This window comes from Lycium ferocissimum, chromosome 7 (assembly GCF_029784015.1).
Source record: "Lycium ferocissimum isolate CSIRO_LF1 chromosome 7, AGI_CSIRO_Lferr_CH_V1, whole genome shotgun sequence".
NCBI lineage: Eukaryota > Viridiplantae > Streptophyta > Magnoliopsida > Solanales > Solanaceae > Lycium > Lycium ferocissimum.
In genome coordinates this window covers 13697259-13712460 of record NC_081348.1, presented here as the reverse complement: position 1 = coordinate 13712460, position 15202 = coordinate 13697259, and the positions used below count along the sequence as shown (strand labels likewise).

The following is a 15202-nucleotide window of genomic DNA, read 5'->3' as shown; positions in this document are numbered from 1 at the left end:
TGTCAATGAGCAGAGGGCCAAAATTTGCTTTGTTTAACCCTGTACTTCTCATGCTACAATCAGCGGCGAATCTAGAATTTAAAATTTCAATGATTCAATTTTAAATTCTTACAATTGAATTTATCAATTTTAAGTTCTTACAATTGAATTTATTGCACTTACGAAATTATGAGTTCAAATTCAATATTTAATCAAATTCTAATAATTTTCACATATTTGTACTCAGTGTTCAATATATCGGCTTCTGTTGAACCCGTTGACGAGGCTTACTCGGCCTCTGGCTGCTATTACCAACCATTGTATCATTTGAACTAACTCTATTTGATGTATGCACCAAATCAACAAATACATGACATATTATTGTTATTTTATTCTATAACGTTTATACTTAACAATGGTTAAATTAAATAAAGAATTTAAAGAAAACTTCAACCTGAACATGTTGCATTTTTAACATTTTTTTGTCTTTAAGATCACATGATGAGTCTCTTCGCCGCAATTTCTAGATCTATTTTTTGGTCCTTTCAAGTTTTTGAGTTTTGACAGAAAATAATGAGCTGGTTATGAATATGCGAAGACAGTCCGTTTGACTTGGTTAAATCGTATTTGTAAAACAGATCCACATTGTTGTATTATAATTGTACTTTAAATACAATATCGTATTGAAATGTCATCATTGCTTGAATGCTACTATCATATATAGTAAGCGTTTAAGTAGTGATGTTTTTGATTAAGTAATTGAATCATAAGATGCTTTGTTATGTCTTTCTCACAATTATGTTCTGTTATCTGAAGCACCCTTCCCCTATGGTTAACTTCTCATCTCTTGCGTGTGCTTTGATACTTGTTAGTATTTTTTTATTTTATTACTATCATTTCATTGGTTTTGAGGTTTGTTACCAGATGCAACAAAATTTCATACCCTAGCAGTTTGTTGATAACCTTTTGATGCTTTATCTTGGGGTTCACTATCGGTCCTAGTTAGTTGGGATTGGATTATCTTCTTCTTCTTCTGAGTTTGATCCAGGATTTAAACTTTATGGGTTCAACCTTTCAGGAGTTTTATTTGAACTCATTGTATTTTAAAAGTTGTGGGTTCATATCTATCATTTATTGCAATTTTAATAAATTTTTACACATAAATTTATACTCCGCGTTGAAAATTATGGGTTCAAATGAACCCCCACCTTCAGTGCTACATATTCTTTTTTGTGCATTTCATTTAGTATTCAAGTTTTCCCCGTATTTAGTGTTATTTTACTATGGAGTATTTTAAAATAAGTTGAGTCGTACGAGAAAAAGGGTATCTGAAGCCTGAATTTATAGAAGAAAAGGTAGCAGAAATGATTTCTCAAATAAGGAAGAATGGGTGTTGTTGAAAGATGCTGCAAAGTTTTGATTACTTCAAATTTACTGTCCAAACACATTATATGGAAATATCTCCTCTGGAATTCTAATACTCAAATATCTATAAGTCTTGAAAACGAACAGTAAATAGCCCATTTAAAGTTGAAAATAATAATAATATTTCAATGACAATATATATAAACTATAAAGAAAATCCAGTAAAGAAATCTTGAAACATAGGAGCCCAAGTTTTCCCAACACTGAATTGTAATTTTTTTATTGCTTTAAACTGTAGTGAAACCGAATATCGCAAAGTGTTCTTTCAAATTTCTCCTCCTTCAGTAAACATTTCTTCCCAAGCAGAAAGTGAAATATGAAAAAAAAAATATATATACATATATATATACTAGGAAATATTTGTTGTGATTTTAAGGTGTGAATGTAAAATGAGAAAAGATCTGGCTTTTGGAGTGCACCCAAAACACATTTTTGATTGCACCTCTCCATCTCACCTTTCAGTGCCTATAAATTCATAGGCCTTGCTCAGATTTTATATACAAAAATCTAAATTCTCTGTCCTTCTAAAATGTTCTCTGCATTTGTTTTCAAAACAAAATTATAGTGGAGTCGTGTGATTTGTTGCCGAATTTGCGTTCGACGAAGTTGGTGGCGTTTGAGGTACCGCTATGCCATCAACAGGTATATCCATTTTATTCTGGGAGGAAGTAATTCATAACCTCAGGTACAGTGAGGGGGTTAAATTCCTTAAGGACACACAATGAATTTTGTGAACTCGGATATTTTTAGTTTTATGCATTTACGTTTTTCAAGATTAATTAAAGTTTCTGCTTGGATTTTAAGGTGTGAATTAGAAATGAGAAAAGGTACCTTTTGGAGTACACCAAAAAGGCACATTTTGAATTGCACCTCTCCATCTCACCCTTTCAGCGCTTACTCTTGCCTCAGATTTTATATACAGAGATCTGAATCCTTTCTCCTTCTAATTGGATTGCACCTTTCCATCTCACCCTTTGCGCTAACCTCTTTTCATTTTATATCACGAGATCTGAATCCTTTCTCCTTCTAAACTGCTCTCTGCATTTGTTTTCAAAACAAAATTATAGTAAAGTCGTGTGATTTGTTGCCGAATTTGCGTTGATGAAGTTGGTGGATTTACGCAAGTACGCCATCAACATGTATATACGTTTTATCCTGAGAGGAAGTAATCCATAACTTGGGGTACAGTGAGGGGATTAAATTCCTTAAGGACACACAGTGAATTCTGTGGACTCAGATATTTTCAGTTTTATGCATTTTACGTTTTTCAAGATTAATTCAAGTTTCTAGTTTACTGATTTTGAACACAGATTTACTAACAATAGTTAGCTCATCCACAAAATTTCAAGGATCAAATTGGGGTAGTACAAAAAGAAAAGGCCAAAGTCATAAGCGGCCCCTAAACTTGTCCACAGATTCCTCATAGCCACCTAAACTGACGCTTGTTCCAATTTGACACCTAAACCATCCGAATTTGAACCACTTTAACACCTTTTGCTGAGGTGACAAAAAATGTGTTCTTTACCCTCTTTAAGCACGTGAAATGAATCCAAATAAAAAAAAAAAATTCAGCTTATACACCTAATAATATAATCTAAATAATTTAAAAAAACAATTAACTAAAAAAAAAAGGAGGAAGACGGCTGGACTAGTCTTCCTCCTCAATTCTTCCATCCATCCAACTAATTTTTCCCACCCCTCCATTCCCGTCATCTCTCTCTGCAATTCAACTTCTTCTATCTTTTTTTTTTTAGTTTCTTTGTATTTGTTCATTAGAAATCGTATCAGATTTAGGTCTCAAAAAATTTCGGCGAAGCTCCATTTTTTCCGGCAAGATTGATACGAATTAATTATTTTTTTCGGGTCAAAGTCCGTTCTTGCTCCTCATAATCGTGGGAAATGGGATGGGGAAAATGATTACTAGTTGGGAAGAAGGTGAAATGAGGTGGCAGCGGTGGGGGGAGCCGTGCCGGCGAGGTGGGAGTGGGGGGGTGGGGAAGAAGAGTGGGCGGGGTCGTGGTGTTTTAGGTTAATTAAAAAATGAAAAATTAAATGTATTTTTAATTTATTTAAATAAATTTACTTTTTAAAAAAAAAAAAATGGATTCAAATGCCAAGTGTCATTTTTTAATAATTTTTTGGACTAATCTGCCACATGTTGTCATTTAATTGGTCATTTGCCAGGTCCTTTGCGAGTGTAATACACACATTTTATATTTTTTGCTGATTGTAAAAAAGGTGTCCAAATGGTACAAATCCGAAGTGGTTTGGGTGTCAAATTGAAATAAGCGTCAGTTTAGGTGGCTATGAGGAATCTGTGGACAAGTTTAGGAGGCCACTTATGACTTTGGCAAAAGAAAAACTTATTGAAACGGAAGATCATACCACAAATGACGCCTATTACCATTCTTCATTTCAATCTAAAGACGCTTGGAAGTGTTGTCGAATTATACAACACTAAACTGTGAGCATCTTCCAGTAAAATTGTATGGAAGAGGAATATTGGCTAAGGACTAAGACTAAAGAAAGGGACCATGACTCCACAAGTCCATGCTCCTTCATTACCCACACATGCATTCAGTCATAATAAGGAGGTCGGTTATATACACACAGATTACCTCCCGAACTCCCTAGTTCAAGTATTAAAACTTAGCGTTAAAGTTGGGCAATGCTATATTTCGATATGTCTCATTTACGAGGTCTAATGGGAAAATAAACATTGAGCCATCTATACCACTCTCGGCAATCCAATGTAGTCTTCCCTTTACAAATTTACCAAAATGGCCGCATAATCCAGCACCTGGGAATAACATCTTTTGCCAAGAATTACTTCTTAGGCTATAAAAGCGAACCTCATTCAGAAAACCATCTTTTTTCCCGCAACTACTACAATCTCGTAATCATTTTGAGCGTCTATAACCAAAACCATAATCAGGAGGAGATGGACCAGCCATATCAAGATGGACCGACGAGAGGAACAGTCGCTTCAATTCTCTTGTAGATGGATTGAATATCAATGCTTGTTTAGATTATTTATTAACACATGTCGTCCTTTATTCTTGAGGTTAAAATTTGGTGTCACTATTCAATTTTGCTTATATTACTCCTAATAGTGGTAATTTGAAGGGAAAAAAAACACATTTAGCCTTATTAGTACAACGGAGATTTCACATCTCTTATTTAACGAATTTACTGTAAGATACATGCATGTCTCACGTAATTAAGTTGGATTTTTAATAAATAAAAGAGCTAATTAAAGTGTATTGGCTAGAACTTATTGGGTAATTTTAAAAGGTAGTAATTAAGTAACTTCCCACTTTGATTGAAAGTGAAGAATTAATGTTCTGATACCAAAGTTTACTTAGTGGTAGAATACCGCTTGAACGAGAAGAAGAAAACTAGAAAATTTTCAAGTTAAGGCTAAAATTAAGATTACAATTCTCATTTATTGAAAGGAGAGAATTACAAAGAATAATAAATAAACATAACAATCACGTAGCCTCTCTGCCTTATTGTACTATATTCTTATCCAACTGTCCCCATTCTATGAGAATGGAATTATATATCTTTAATTGCATAAAATAAAGGAGTCGAAGTTTAATAAACAGAAGTATAAATAAAAAGTACGTAGGTGTAAACTGTCACAAATAGGACTTATATTTAACTCCCATTCAACTTAACAAAATAACGGCTAGGTACCACTCCTCCAGCTAGGCGTACACATTCCACAGCTTCACTTTTCTAGACCGTATTAATTTTTCCATGCATTGTATTTATGCTAGAAACTAACCACACAGTGTCATTTGGTAAGCTTCCCCTTTTAATTCTAATGCATTAGATTCATGAAATTCCAGGTACATCTTCTACTTCTTATTTTCTCCTGATTTCTTCATGCACAGGAAATTTGGCAAAGAACTATTATTGTGCTGAACATGGCAAGAATTATTGTGTTGAAGATGACATATTATTTGGTATTCTATCGAGTGGGTTTTGGTGTTGGCTAAAAAAAAAAAAAATAACTCAGTGGAGGCCGTCGAAGTTATCTTTCGGCTAGAAAAAGTTCCTTGCCAAATAAAATAAAATAAAAAACTTTTCTAGTCAATTTCACTAAGTTTAGTGCCAATTTGAGAAATTTACTCCGAAAAAACTATAGTGACTATTGTTCTAAGTAGACTATTTAAGCATAAAATTTGTTGATATTCAGCATTTGTTATTTTCACTTTGGCACGTAGAGGGGGAAAAAAAGGTCAGCGACAAATAAAGAGAATCACTAAAGTACTAAAATTGGAAAGAAATGTTGTACTCAGAAAATATGGGCCAGAAAGCAAGTCATATATTCATTGAAATCAAAATCAACCATCTGCACTTGGCTAAAACATATGAGAAGGAATTCATATTTACAAACCTATTTTATTACATGCAAAATAAAACACATATACGCATCACTTGTCTTGGTACACATGGATAGAAAGGTCCCGACTTTTAACTCAGAATTTGTAAATTAAATAAATAATTAGTCATGCCAAGACAATACTTTCTGGTGTCAACCTTTATTCAATTTATTCATCTCGCTGAATCCTACCTGCTGCACCTGGGTTGGGGGGGAGGGGTGGTGGGGGAACATAAAAGGAAAAATCTCCCATATGTTCTTGTCCTTATAATTCCAAACATTGTGAGCTGAAGGGTGTGTTTGGTATGGAGAAAAACACATTATGGAAAATGTTCTCCAATTTTCTCAAGTCTGGTTGGTCAAAATGTCTAGGAATGACATCATAAGTGGGAGTAGGAAAAATAAGTTCCACAAGTCCCACCCCACCCCACCCCCCCACCCCCAAAACACACACACACAACCACCCTACAGACAAACCACCTCCACCAGCCCCACCACCACTACCCCCTCCAACCCTTACCCCGCCCCAAGTGTTTTGTCTAGATTATATCTATAAATGTTTGCGTAATATTTTTCGCTTATCAAACACCAAAAAAGTAAATAATAAATCACTTACTTTTCAACAAAACATTTTCTGCGAAAACACTTTACTCCGTACTAAACACGCCCTAAACAGAGATAAACATGTCATCTACTGAAGAAGAGTACACTGAGATTGATATTAGATTGATGTTAATGCATGTAGCCCATCAAGCTTGGTTGTCATTAGATTGAAATTCTCTATAATAATAAATTTTCATAAGCACCTAATGTTCTAAAACTGCCATGCACATAACAGGGTAAATACCAGTGTACTGTCCCAAATTGAGAGGTCGGATAGAATAGCTAATGACTACAGAATCAGATTATATTTCATTTCTTATGCGAAAATCACAATTGCTATAGTAATTTGTTCTTGATTAACGTAGACACCCTTGTAAATAATGTTTTAGCTGTAGAAAATGCCACCAAATTCATCATAATCCACAAGCAAACAAGAAAAGAATGAGTCCTCCACATTTATGCTCTAAACAGAATTCCATCTTCTGATGAATGCTAAAGAAGCCAAAATATCGAGACAACTCAAGGTCATAGAGTAGATAGCAAGTTTTTTCCATTTAAAAACAGGGATAAGTATCAGTTGATAAAAAAAAAAAGCACATCTCGACACTGTTTCATCAATAATATACAGCAAGCATAGACCATTTAGAGAACCTGATAGATAAAGTTGATACTGTGATCCACAAGGAAATCAGTAAAAGAAAACTCTTCTCCACAAATGGAATTCAGTAAGCTTTTTCCTGCACTAGGGGCTAATCCCTTAACCATTGGATTATTGCACCATTGGAATTGCTCCTCCAGCTGCTACAATCTGCTGCTCCAACTGTAGCCAAGAAGAAGACTAGTTACTCAGGTATCTATGAAATTTAGCAGCTTAAATGTTTGAAGCTAATGGAAGGAACCAACCAGGAAAGAGATAAAAGAATCATCCTTAATTACCTCAAATAAAGTTTGAAGCTTGTTCTTCACAAGCAAGTACTCCTGTTTTATTTGTTGCAAGCATTGCAAGCACCTAAAAGACCCCATCAACCAGAGAAGATAAGAAGCGAATCATGTAGATAACTTGCCTTCCCTATGACACAAGATAGTTCATGATTTTAGGTACACTATGAACCTATAGTATCTCCTATCGATTCTTTTGTGTTTCAATTTATGTGAATCTATTTGACTGGGCACAAAGTTTAAGAAGAAAAGGAAAGCTTTTGCAACTTGTAGTCTTAAACATGTCATAACTTGTGGCTATAGGACTTTGACACTTGTGGTCTTAATCATGTCAAAATATTTGTGTAGCTATAAAAGCTTCTCACTAAAGGGTAAAATGAGACGTCTAAATTTAATTTGTTTCCAAATTTATAGAAGGTTAATTCTTTTTAAACGGATCAAAAAGGAAATGGATTCACATAAGTTGAAATAGAGGGAGTACTATTTAGCACAGTGTATAATCAATTTCTAGTACCTTACCGATTGACACACTGGTATACCACGCAAAGGAAGTATTTGTAAAATAACATTAAACTGGGTGCACAGGTACGCTCAATATCTAGTACCTAATTGATTGACACACTGTACACCAGGCAAAGCAAGAGAATTAACATAGCTTTAAACTGGATAGCTTGGTCAAAATTAATCGGTAGGACACCATTGTACAAATCTTCTAAATATATAAAAGCAGGACAATAGGCCCACCTACATGGCGCTCTAAATACCAGGAATTGCATTTATCTCTTTCCACAATTTTTTTCAACTTTTCCTGTTTTTCAGCCTAAAAAAAAAACACGGCGCTTTATCTAGAAAGCCGAACAATCACGTCTGAAATCCCTAAATTTCCTTTATTCGGTTCAGTCATCGCTTCCGATTTCTTCTCTTCCCGAAACAGTGCTTCCGTTTCATCCTGTTAATTAGGATTTAGGCCTGTTTTCTTCCCCATTTTTCACTCCACGTCAATCTGTGACGCTGCTTCTCACTCGGTCAAGATTAAATCCTTCAGCTCTTCTTAGATGTTTTTCCGTTACCTGACCATGGCCATCGTTTTTACCTATTGTGTACTATACCACTGTGGCATACTATTATTTATTCAAACAATATGCTTTTTTTCCTGCTTTTAAGGTTCTGGAATGGAAGTTGAATACTACCATCCCAAGGAAGATGTGATTCTACAGAATGCGGCTCAAACAGATTTGTATGTAATGGTCTCAGGAACATTGGTAAGTTAAAATATTGGGAACAATTACTTGAAATTTTGGATTTGTTGTTCATGTTATTATCATTTATGTATTATTACAGGAACTGCTAGCAGATATCGATGGACATAAACAAGTAAGTACAACACTCAACAATCCTTATATCCATTTCAAATATAGAATTCAAATACATTAGCCTTTACTTATTTTTCCTGAAACCTGTCCACAAACGGATCCCCGGCCATAGGTACTCGCCAAGGTAAATATCCTCTTTCTCTGCTTTTTAGATTTGTTTGATTAGTGTTTCATGTTTCTATGTATCCATTATTCTCAATTTCTGCCGGAATTAAGATTCATTGTAGCACTTATAATAGTTTGGTCTGTCGTTTCTCTTTTAACTGTAGTAATCTCTGAAGGAAAATTTAGTTAAAGAAATCTAATGCTCTAGACTTCACTCGATGCCCTCATTTTTAATCCAGTGCCTATGATACATATCCTACTATAGCCCCTGCTTCTCACTCAACACATACCTTCTTATTTATCTATATTTATCTTTTTTCCTGATTTTTTGTGGATTAATACTTTTTTCTCCTAATTTTTATGTTCAACTTATTTTTTAAAATCTAAAAAGTGGTTAAATACGTTACTTAATTGAACAAAGAAGATGTTTAGGAATATGAAATATGAAAAGGCTTTAGTCCTCTCCAGTCTCTTACTTAAAATTGTAAGGCAGAAAATTGATTATTAGTTATATCATTGGATTTAATTAATGTTTAAAACTGATCTCATCAAATCAAAGGAGCAGAGGAAAGCCATGAGGGAAGGAGAATTCTTCAAGATTTCTGAATACTAGGCATAAAAAGGTCTCTTCGTTTTCTTTTTTCTTTTTTCTTTAAATCTTTTCTTTTTTCTTTAAATCTTTTTCCTTTCATCAGCTTTCCTCCATTTTGAGTTGCAGTTTTAGTTCTTGAACTTTGAGAAAATACAGAGAGGACATAAAAATAGGATCTTTAGGTGGGTGAAGTATCAGTAAAGAAGAAGAAAGCAGTGTGGTTATATCCAAGAATAATGGATGTTCATACTTCATCCTTCTGAGAGACGGGGTCATTCTATTCTCACTCTAATGGCTTTGTGTATGTTTTTGGCGTAAGTTTGAAAAAAAAAAAATTCATTGATATTTTTAACTATCTTTTTAGCTCATTTATACGTCTTTTTTGTTTCTATACTTGCTTATTGAAAAATATTGTTTTAAACTATTGGTCATTTACACGTTTTTTTTGTATTTACCTATTGCAGAAGTGGATTTTGTGGATTGAAAAACTTTGGGCTTTCATTACTTCATGTTACTGTATCGTTATTTTTGGTTATTAGCAACTACTCTTTCTAAAGTTGTTGAAAGCTAACAAATGTCCAAAAAGAGTAAAAACTGCGTGAGAAGCTGCTGATATTTGGAGGCTTTTGGGATTAAGTTAAGCAAAAGAGATAAATTAAGAGAAAGATCATAAATTTAAGGGGTTGCCTCGGCATGAGCTCTAAGTTCCTCAACCCATCTAGCTGCGTGACTGAAGCTCTGTCTTTTTGTTACTATGGCTCCCACTCTGTAGTATGTAATAGTCACTGCTCGATACATGTATGCAATTTTTTTTATAGCTATTTCACGATTATATATATTATTCTTGGTTAAACGGTTTGTTCATTTTCATGTGTTTGCCATTCATATCCAATCACTCTACTATTAGATTACTGATTTTGTTGGTTAAGCTATCACTACTTAATTCAAATCATGTTGTAGCCCCTGTTGAGATTTTTAAATGGTGAATTTGATGAATATTCTGACTGGATACATGAATTGTTATTATCATAAAATGGCTATCACGAGGGTGATGCAATAAGAGCTTTTGAGTACATTGACAAACATTTTCAACATCCAGTTAATAATTTAAAATAGTTGAGAAATTTGTGTGTTACAGATGATTGAAAAGTCATATCGCAGACTATTTTAGAGGATTCAAATCTTTATATGAGGAAAAAAGGCTATAAAATCGTAGATTAGATGGTAAGTTTTTTTATAGTTTAGGATTGACAGGATAGTGCGTTAATGATTTCACACAACACCAATGTTTTAAAATTTGTCTTGCAAGAGCAAGAGAAGGAGGTCGGTCTAATGATTTTGGTTGCTAATTGAAACGTTTGTATTTCATTTATACATATTGTTACCTTCTTAATTTACAACTGATAATTAAAAAAAAATTGTGTAATTATTAATTTTAGTTTTACTATTTATAATATTCCTTGAGCCTCCTTAATTAGATAAAACTTAAATAAGCTTTGATAATATATACCTTCCATAAGTGTTTTCTTTCTGATAAAAAGAGAGATAGTATATGAATCCATTTTAGATTTACTCAATGATTATTCTATAAATTTACTTATCCTTTATAAGACAGCACGAAGTACATTTACTAGTAACCTATATGACTGTACTTATTGGATTGGCTCACCTTACCAGAATTACCTAATCAACACCCTCAAGAGATATTCAATATTATTCTAAGCAAGATACTAACCAATTTTAGTACACGATCTAAAACTTTAAACTTCTCAAGAGAGTTTTAACAGTATAAGCTGTGCATCCGGAAAGAACCAGAAAGCAGTGAAACTTACGCTTCAGTGTTCTGTTCTTCGCAGCAGTTGCGGAAAAGGACGCAGCAATTCTTCACTCTCTGAGCACCAACACTGTTCATCCGGTCATAAACACAAATTTTTTCACATCAGAAGAGTAAATATATAAAAGACCATGTCAGCAGAACCAAACCTTTTTCTTATTCAAATTTAAAGAAAGCTTTAATGTACCTGGAGCTGCTACCTTTGAGCTGATGAACATGAGCATCAACCTGCTTAAAGTCCACATTGGGCTGATCTCTGGGAAAACATACAACAAATTCAAACTAAAGAAAATGAAAAGCGAGAATATGCTTCCTTGGATGATCAAGAAGGCAAAAATCTCACAAAGCCATGGTGAGATCATTGAGAAGTCTTTCTGAATCTTCAAAGAAGAGAGACACAACTTCAACTACAAAATCAGGGTTACTATCATCTTGCAGTTGCTGAAGCTGACTAAACTGAGCATCCAAGAATCCCTTTTGCAACATTTCCACCAAAGAAACAAAATTCAGCAAAATACATCAACTCTAAAGCACAAAACTTCAAGAAATAAAAAACAGGACCTGACTCCAAGAACCCCTTTATTACAGTCAAAGGGAAAAGACCAAAAAACTTCAGCAAAATACAAGTCAAAAGCAGAAGGGGCCTCCAAGAATTCATTTATAGTCAAAACAACATATCAATAGAAGAAAAAAATCAGCAAAACGGAACCACCCAAGAATCATAACGTAATGAACAACAACAACAAAAAAAAAAAAAAAAAAAAAAAGCAAAACTGCAAAAAATCCACATAAAGAATTCTCCTTTTAAGCTTACCTCACGAAACAAAGAGGCCATGTATTCAACAAAGCTCCTCTGCAATTGAACCACTTCCATTTTCTTGATTCTTGATGTGTTAAAACTGCAAGAAATAACTCAACCCGAAGAATTTAGAGTTACTAGTGGACAGATCTTGTACAATAAATATGAAATCTGAAGGATACAAATGCAAAATTAACGGAAGGATCTAAAGAATAACCTGCCTTTGGGGTTGTGGGGTAAAAAGAAAATAAAGTACTTAGCAGTCAAAGGTTGTAATAGTACAGAAATGGATGTCGGTACTGTGATAAATTTGTAACCTTTTTAGCTGAGGATTTGTGATTATTCCTGTCCTAAAAGAATTGCAGTCCCCACCATTTTAGTCTTGTCCCCACTATGGTTTTATTAATGTCTCCACCAATTATTACTCTTCCCTTTTCCACGCCTTAAGCGTCATTTTTTACTTTACTATTTTTAGGCACTTTTGGCACAAATGTGAACATTGGGATTTCATTTGGAGATGTGCTAAAACCAATCAAGTAACATAAAATTAAATGGAAAAAGATTCAAATTCGTTCTTGAATTGTGCAAATTTTGTTTTTAACATTCATTAATAGTCAGGGTCAAAACTATCATCTTTCATTGCCAAATTGGCTTACATTTATCCTTTTTACTAACGGGAAATGATTAGCACCACAAATCGTCCGATTTTAATGAGAGAATGGCATAAATGATCATTTCTCATAATCAGTCATGGAGCCACAACCAGCAACGGTGTTCAACCTAACACCCGCCAAATTTTTCCATAGAGACATATTAATTATTACGTATTACAAATATATATTACATATTGAACACCCTTAATATATGTATTATATTATTTCTTTAAAACTCGAACACCCTTTCAAAATTTCGAGCTCCGCAACTACTCATAATTCAAGGTATACTTATATATTTTTCGAAAAAGAAAAAAACACTAATTAGGAACTTATCTTTCTCCTTCAACAGTACTTTTACTAATTAACGGCCTGAAAAGGTATGATTTTATTTGTTTCCTCCCTCCAACAATTTTTGCTCTTCCCCTTTTGCCGCCTTATGAGTTCTTTTTTTTTTTTTTTTTTTTTTGGTAAAACAAACTAATATAAATTAAAAAGCTATTACGGTATCCATATTGTTTGTCGGTGATCTTCTCCGATTGAGTTCAAAACGATCATCATTGTTGTTAATATTACAAGCATTAATTGTTCTTTGGAAAGTAATTCCTTCCATGTCTGCCCAATAGCTTTCATTTGTATACACTGGAGGAACTATCATTTGCATTGTAGAACCAAAAATTCTTCTTTTCGCTCCTTCCTTAGCTAGCACATCCGCCACTTGATTCTGCTCCCTGTAAACATGCTTAGCTTGATCTGTGGGTTCCCCCGTTCCTTCATCATAGATCTGCATTTATGAGTTAAAGCACTGTAAGTTTCATGTCCATAATTAATCACGGATTAAGAGTTATTTTTACCATTTTAGGCCCTTTTGACACAAATGTTGAAGGGTGACTATTGGGATTCCATTTGGGGGTGCTACAACCAATTAAGTAACCGTGAAAGTTATATTAGTGATACTATTATTAGCGGATTAATATCATGGATGCAGGGGCGGATCTATGTAGTGGCGTGGGAGTGTCACGCCATCCGGACGCCTCGGTTGAAACTATGTATATTTATGTATATATGTGTAAGATATAGTATAAAATATCATCGTGCCACCCGAAATAACAAAGGAGGCCGTGTTGCCAATAGTTAGGCGCCAGGTTTTCCTCCCTAAAGGTGCAAGTTCGAACCCTACTGCTACACTTCTTAAAATATTTTAGTTTAGGCAGATTATATACCTGTTGTATGGGTGTATTGTGACAAAGTAATAGCTAATTTTCACTGGCTTTCTGTTTCTTCCTCTTTTTTTTCCTCACAGAAATTTGGTGATATAGTTAACAAATGAACAAGTCTTTATTTATCTTCTCTGGACTCGTACCATTTCTCTTCGTTCTTATTTTAAGCATAAAGTATCAGCAAGACAGTAAATAGTTTTCTTCTTCCAAAAAAACTCTTCCTCTTCTCCTGAATCCTCTCCTCTCTCTTCGTCAAAAGTTTAATAATTTTTCCCCTGCTGCTCTCTTCCGTTATTGTTTCTTATCTTTAATTTTACATATTATTTTATTTTATTTAAATGATTTTAACAAAATGCAAAAGAAAAGGGCATGTTGAGTCTTGGTTCACGCTGATTTAAGAAAAAAATTATGTTATAGTAGAAATTATGCTTGTAAGCTTGAGTTGATGTACCTATCTGAGCGTAGTTGTTTCTATATAATATTTGGAATAATATTTGTGTACGTAAACCGAGAAAACAAATAACCCGAACTGCAATACAAGTTGATAAAATCGATCAAACATTTAATTACTCTATTAAAACGGACTGTGTAAATTGCAATACGTCTACATTTACAGCACAGTGGCACCCAGAACCTTCAAATTCTGGATCCGCCTCTGCATGGATGGTCATCAAACTAAGAGTTCATCGTCACAAAGTTACAAACGAAATGCATCAATTATCATACCTATATTTTGCACAAAATGACACAAAAAATTACATGTTGCCACATAAGATAAAATTGTTATGTATCGTCAAGATATCAGCTGACCTAAAAATATCGGAGTTAAATTCAATTATATGTTGATGATGTGACAAAGCTTATTTTGCAATATAATTCTATCTTCTGTGGTTGTTTAGTTGTTATTTTCGGCATTAATTTGATGAATTTCCAGTGAATTTCATTTTATGCAAAATATAGAGAGAGTGAATTTGACACTTTCTAGTAATATATTATTGTTTTATTTTATCCTTGAAAGTAATGTTTCACAATAATAATGAGAGTAGCCCAGGAGGCCAGGAATATAAAGAAGAGAACCTTGCCATCCCATCTGTCTCTGCCTGTTTTCATTATGAAAATGAAATGCAATGAATCTATGCATAACTTTTCCCAAAGCATATATGTACATATTTGTATTTGCAAAGGCTGAATGGAATTAGCCTATTTCTTCTTTTGGTAAAATGCACATAATTTTTCTGATTATCTCTTTAAAAGAAGATACAGAAAAGAGTTATCCTTTTGTTTATTTCA

General features: G+C 33.8%; 1 protein-coding gene across 2 annotated transcripts; it reads right to left on the bottom strand.

The window, feature by feature from the left end:
* Positions 1-6906: 6906 nt before the first annotated feature.
* On the bottom strand, positions 6907-12412 carry LOC132063426 (histidine-containing phosphotransfer protein 1-like). 2 transcript variants are annotated; one of them, XM_059455954.1, is made up of 7 exons: positions 12357-12412; positions 12055-12139; positions 11584-11714; positions 11428-11496; positions 11239-11310; positions 7334-7406; positions 6907-7217 (listed from the first exon to the last, which is right to left on the bottom strand). In XM_059455954.1, exons 2-7 carry the CDS (start codon positions 12112-12114, stop codon positions 7167-7169), a joined length of 456 nt encoding a protein of 151 aa, XP_059311937.1. In that variant the 5' UTR covers positions 12115-12139; positions 12357-12412; the 3' UTR covers positions 6907-7166. The 2 variants fall into 2 exon arrangements, with proteins under 2 accessions (XP_059311937.1, XP_059311936.1); XM_059455953.1 differs by having other exon boundaries at positions 12257-12410.
* Between the last annotated feature and the right edge of the window lie 2790 nt (positions 12413-15202).

Coding starts and splice junctions, on each gene's coding strand:
- LOC132063426 (XM_059455954.1), bottom strand. CDS start 12,114: ATGGAAGTGGTTCAATTGCAGAGGAGCTTTGTTGAATACATGGCCTCT. Junction 11,311..11,427: donor CTCAAAGGTAGCAGCTCCAG/GTACATTAAAGC, acceptor CCGGATGAACAG/TGTTGGTGCTCAGAGAGTGA. Junction 7,218..7,333: donor AGCTTCAAACTTTATTTGAG/GTAATTAAGGAT, acceptor TCTTGGCTACAG/TTGGAGCAGCAGATTGTAGC.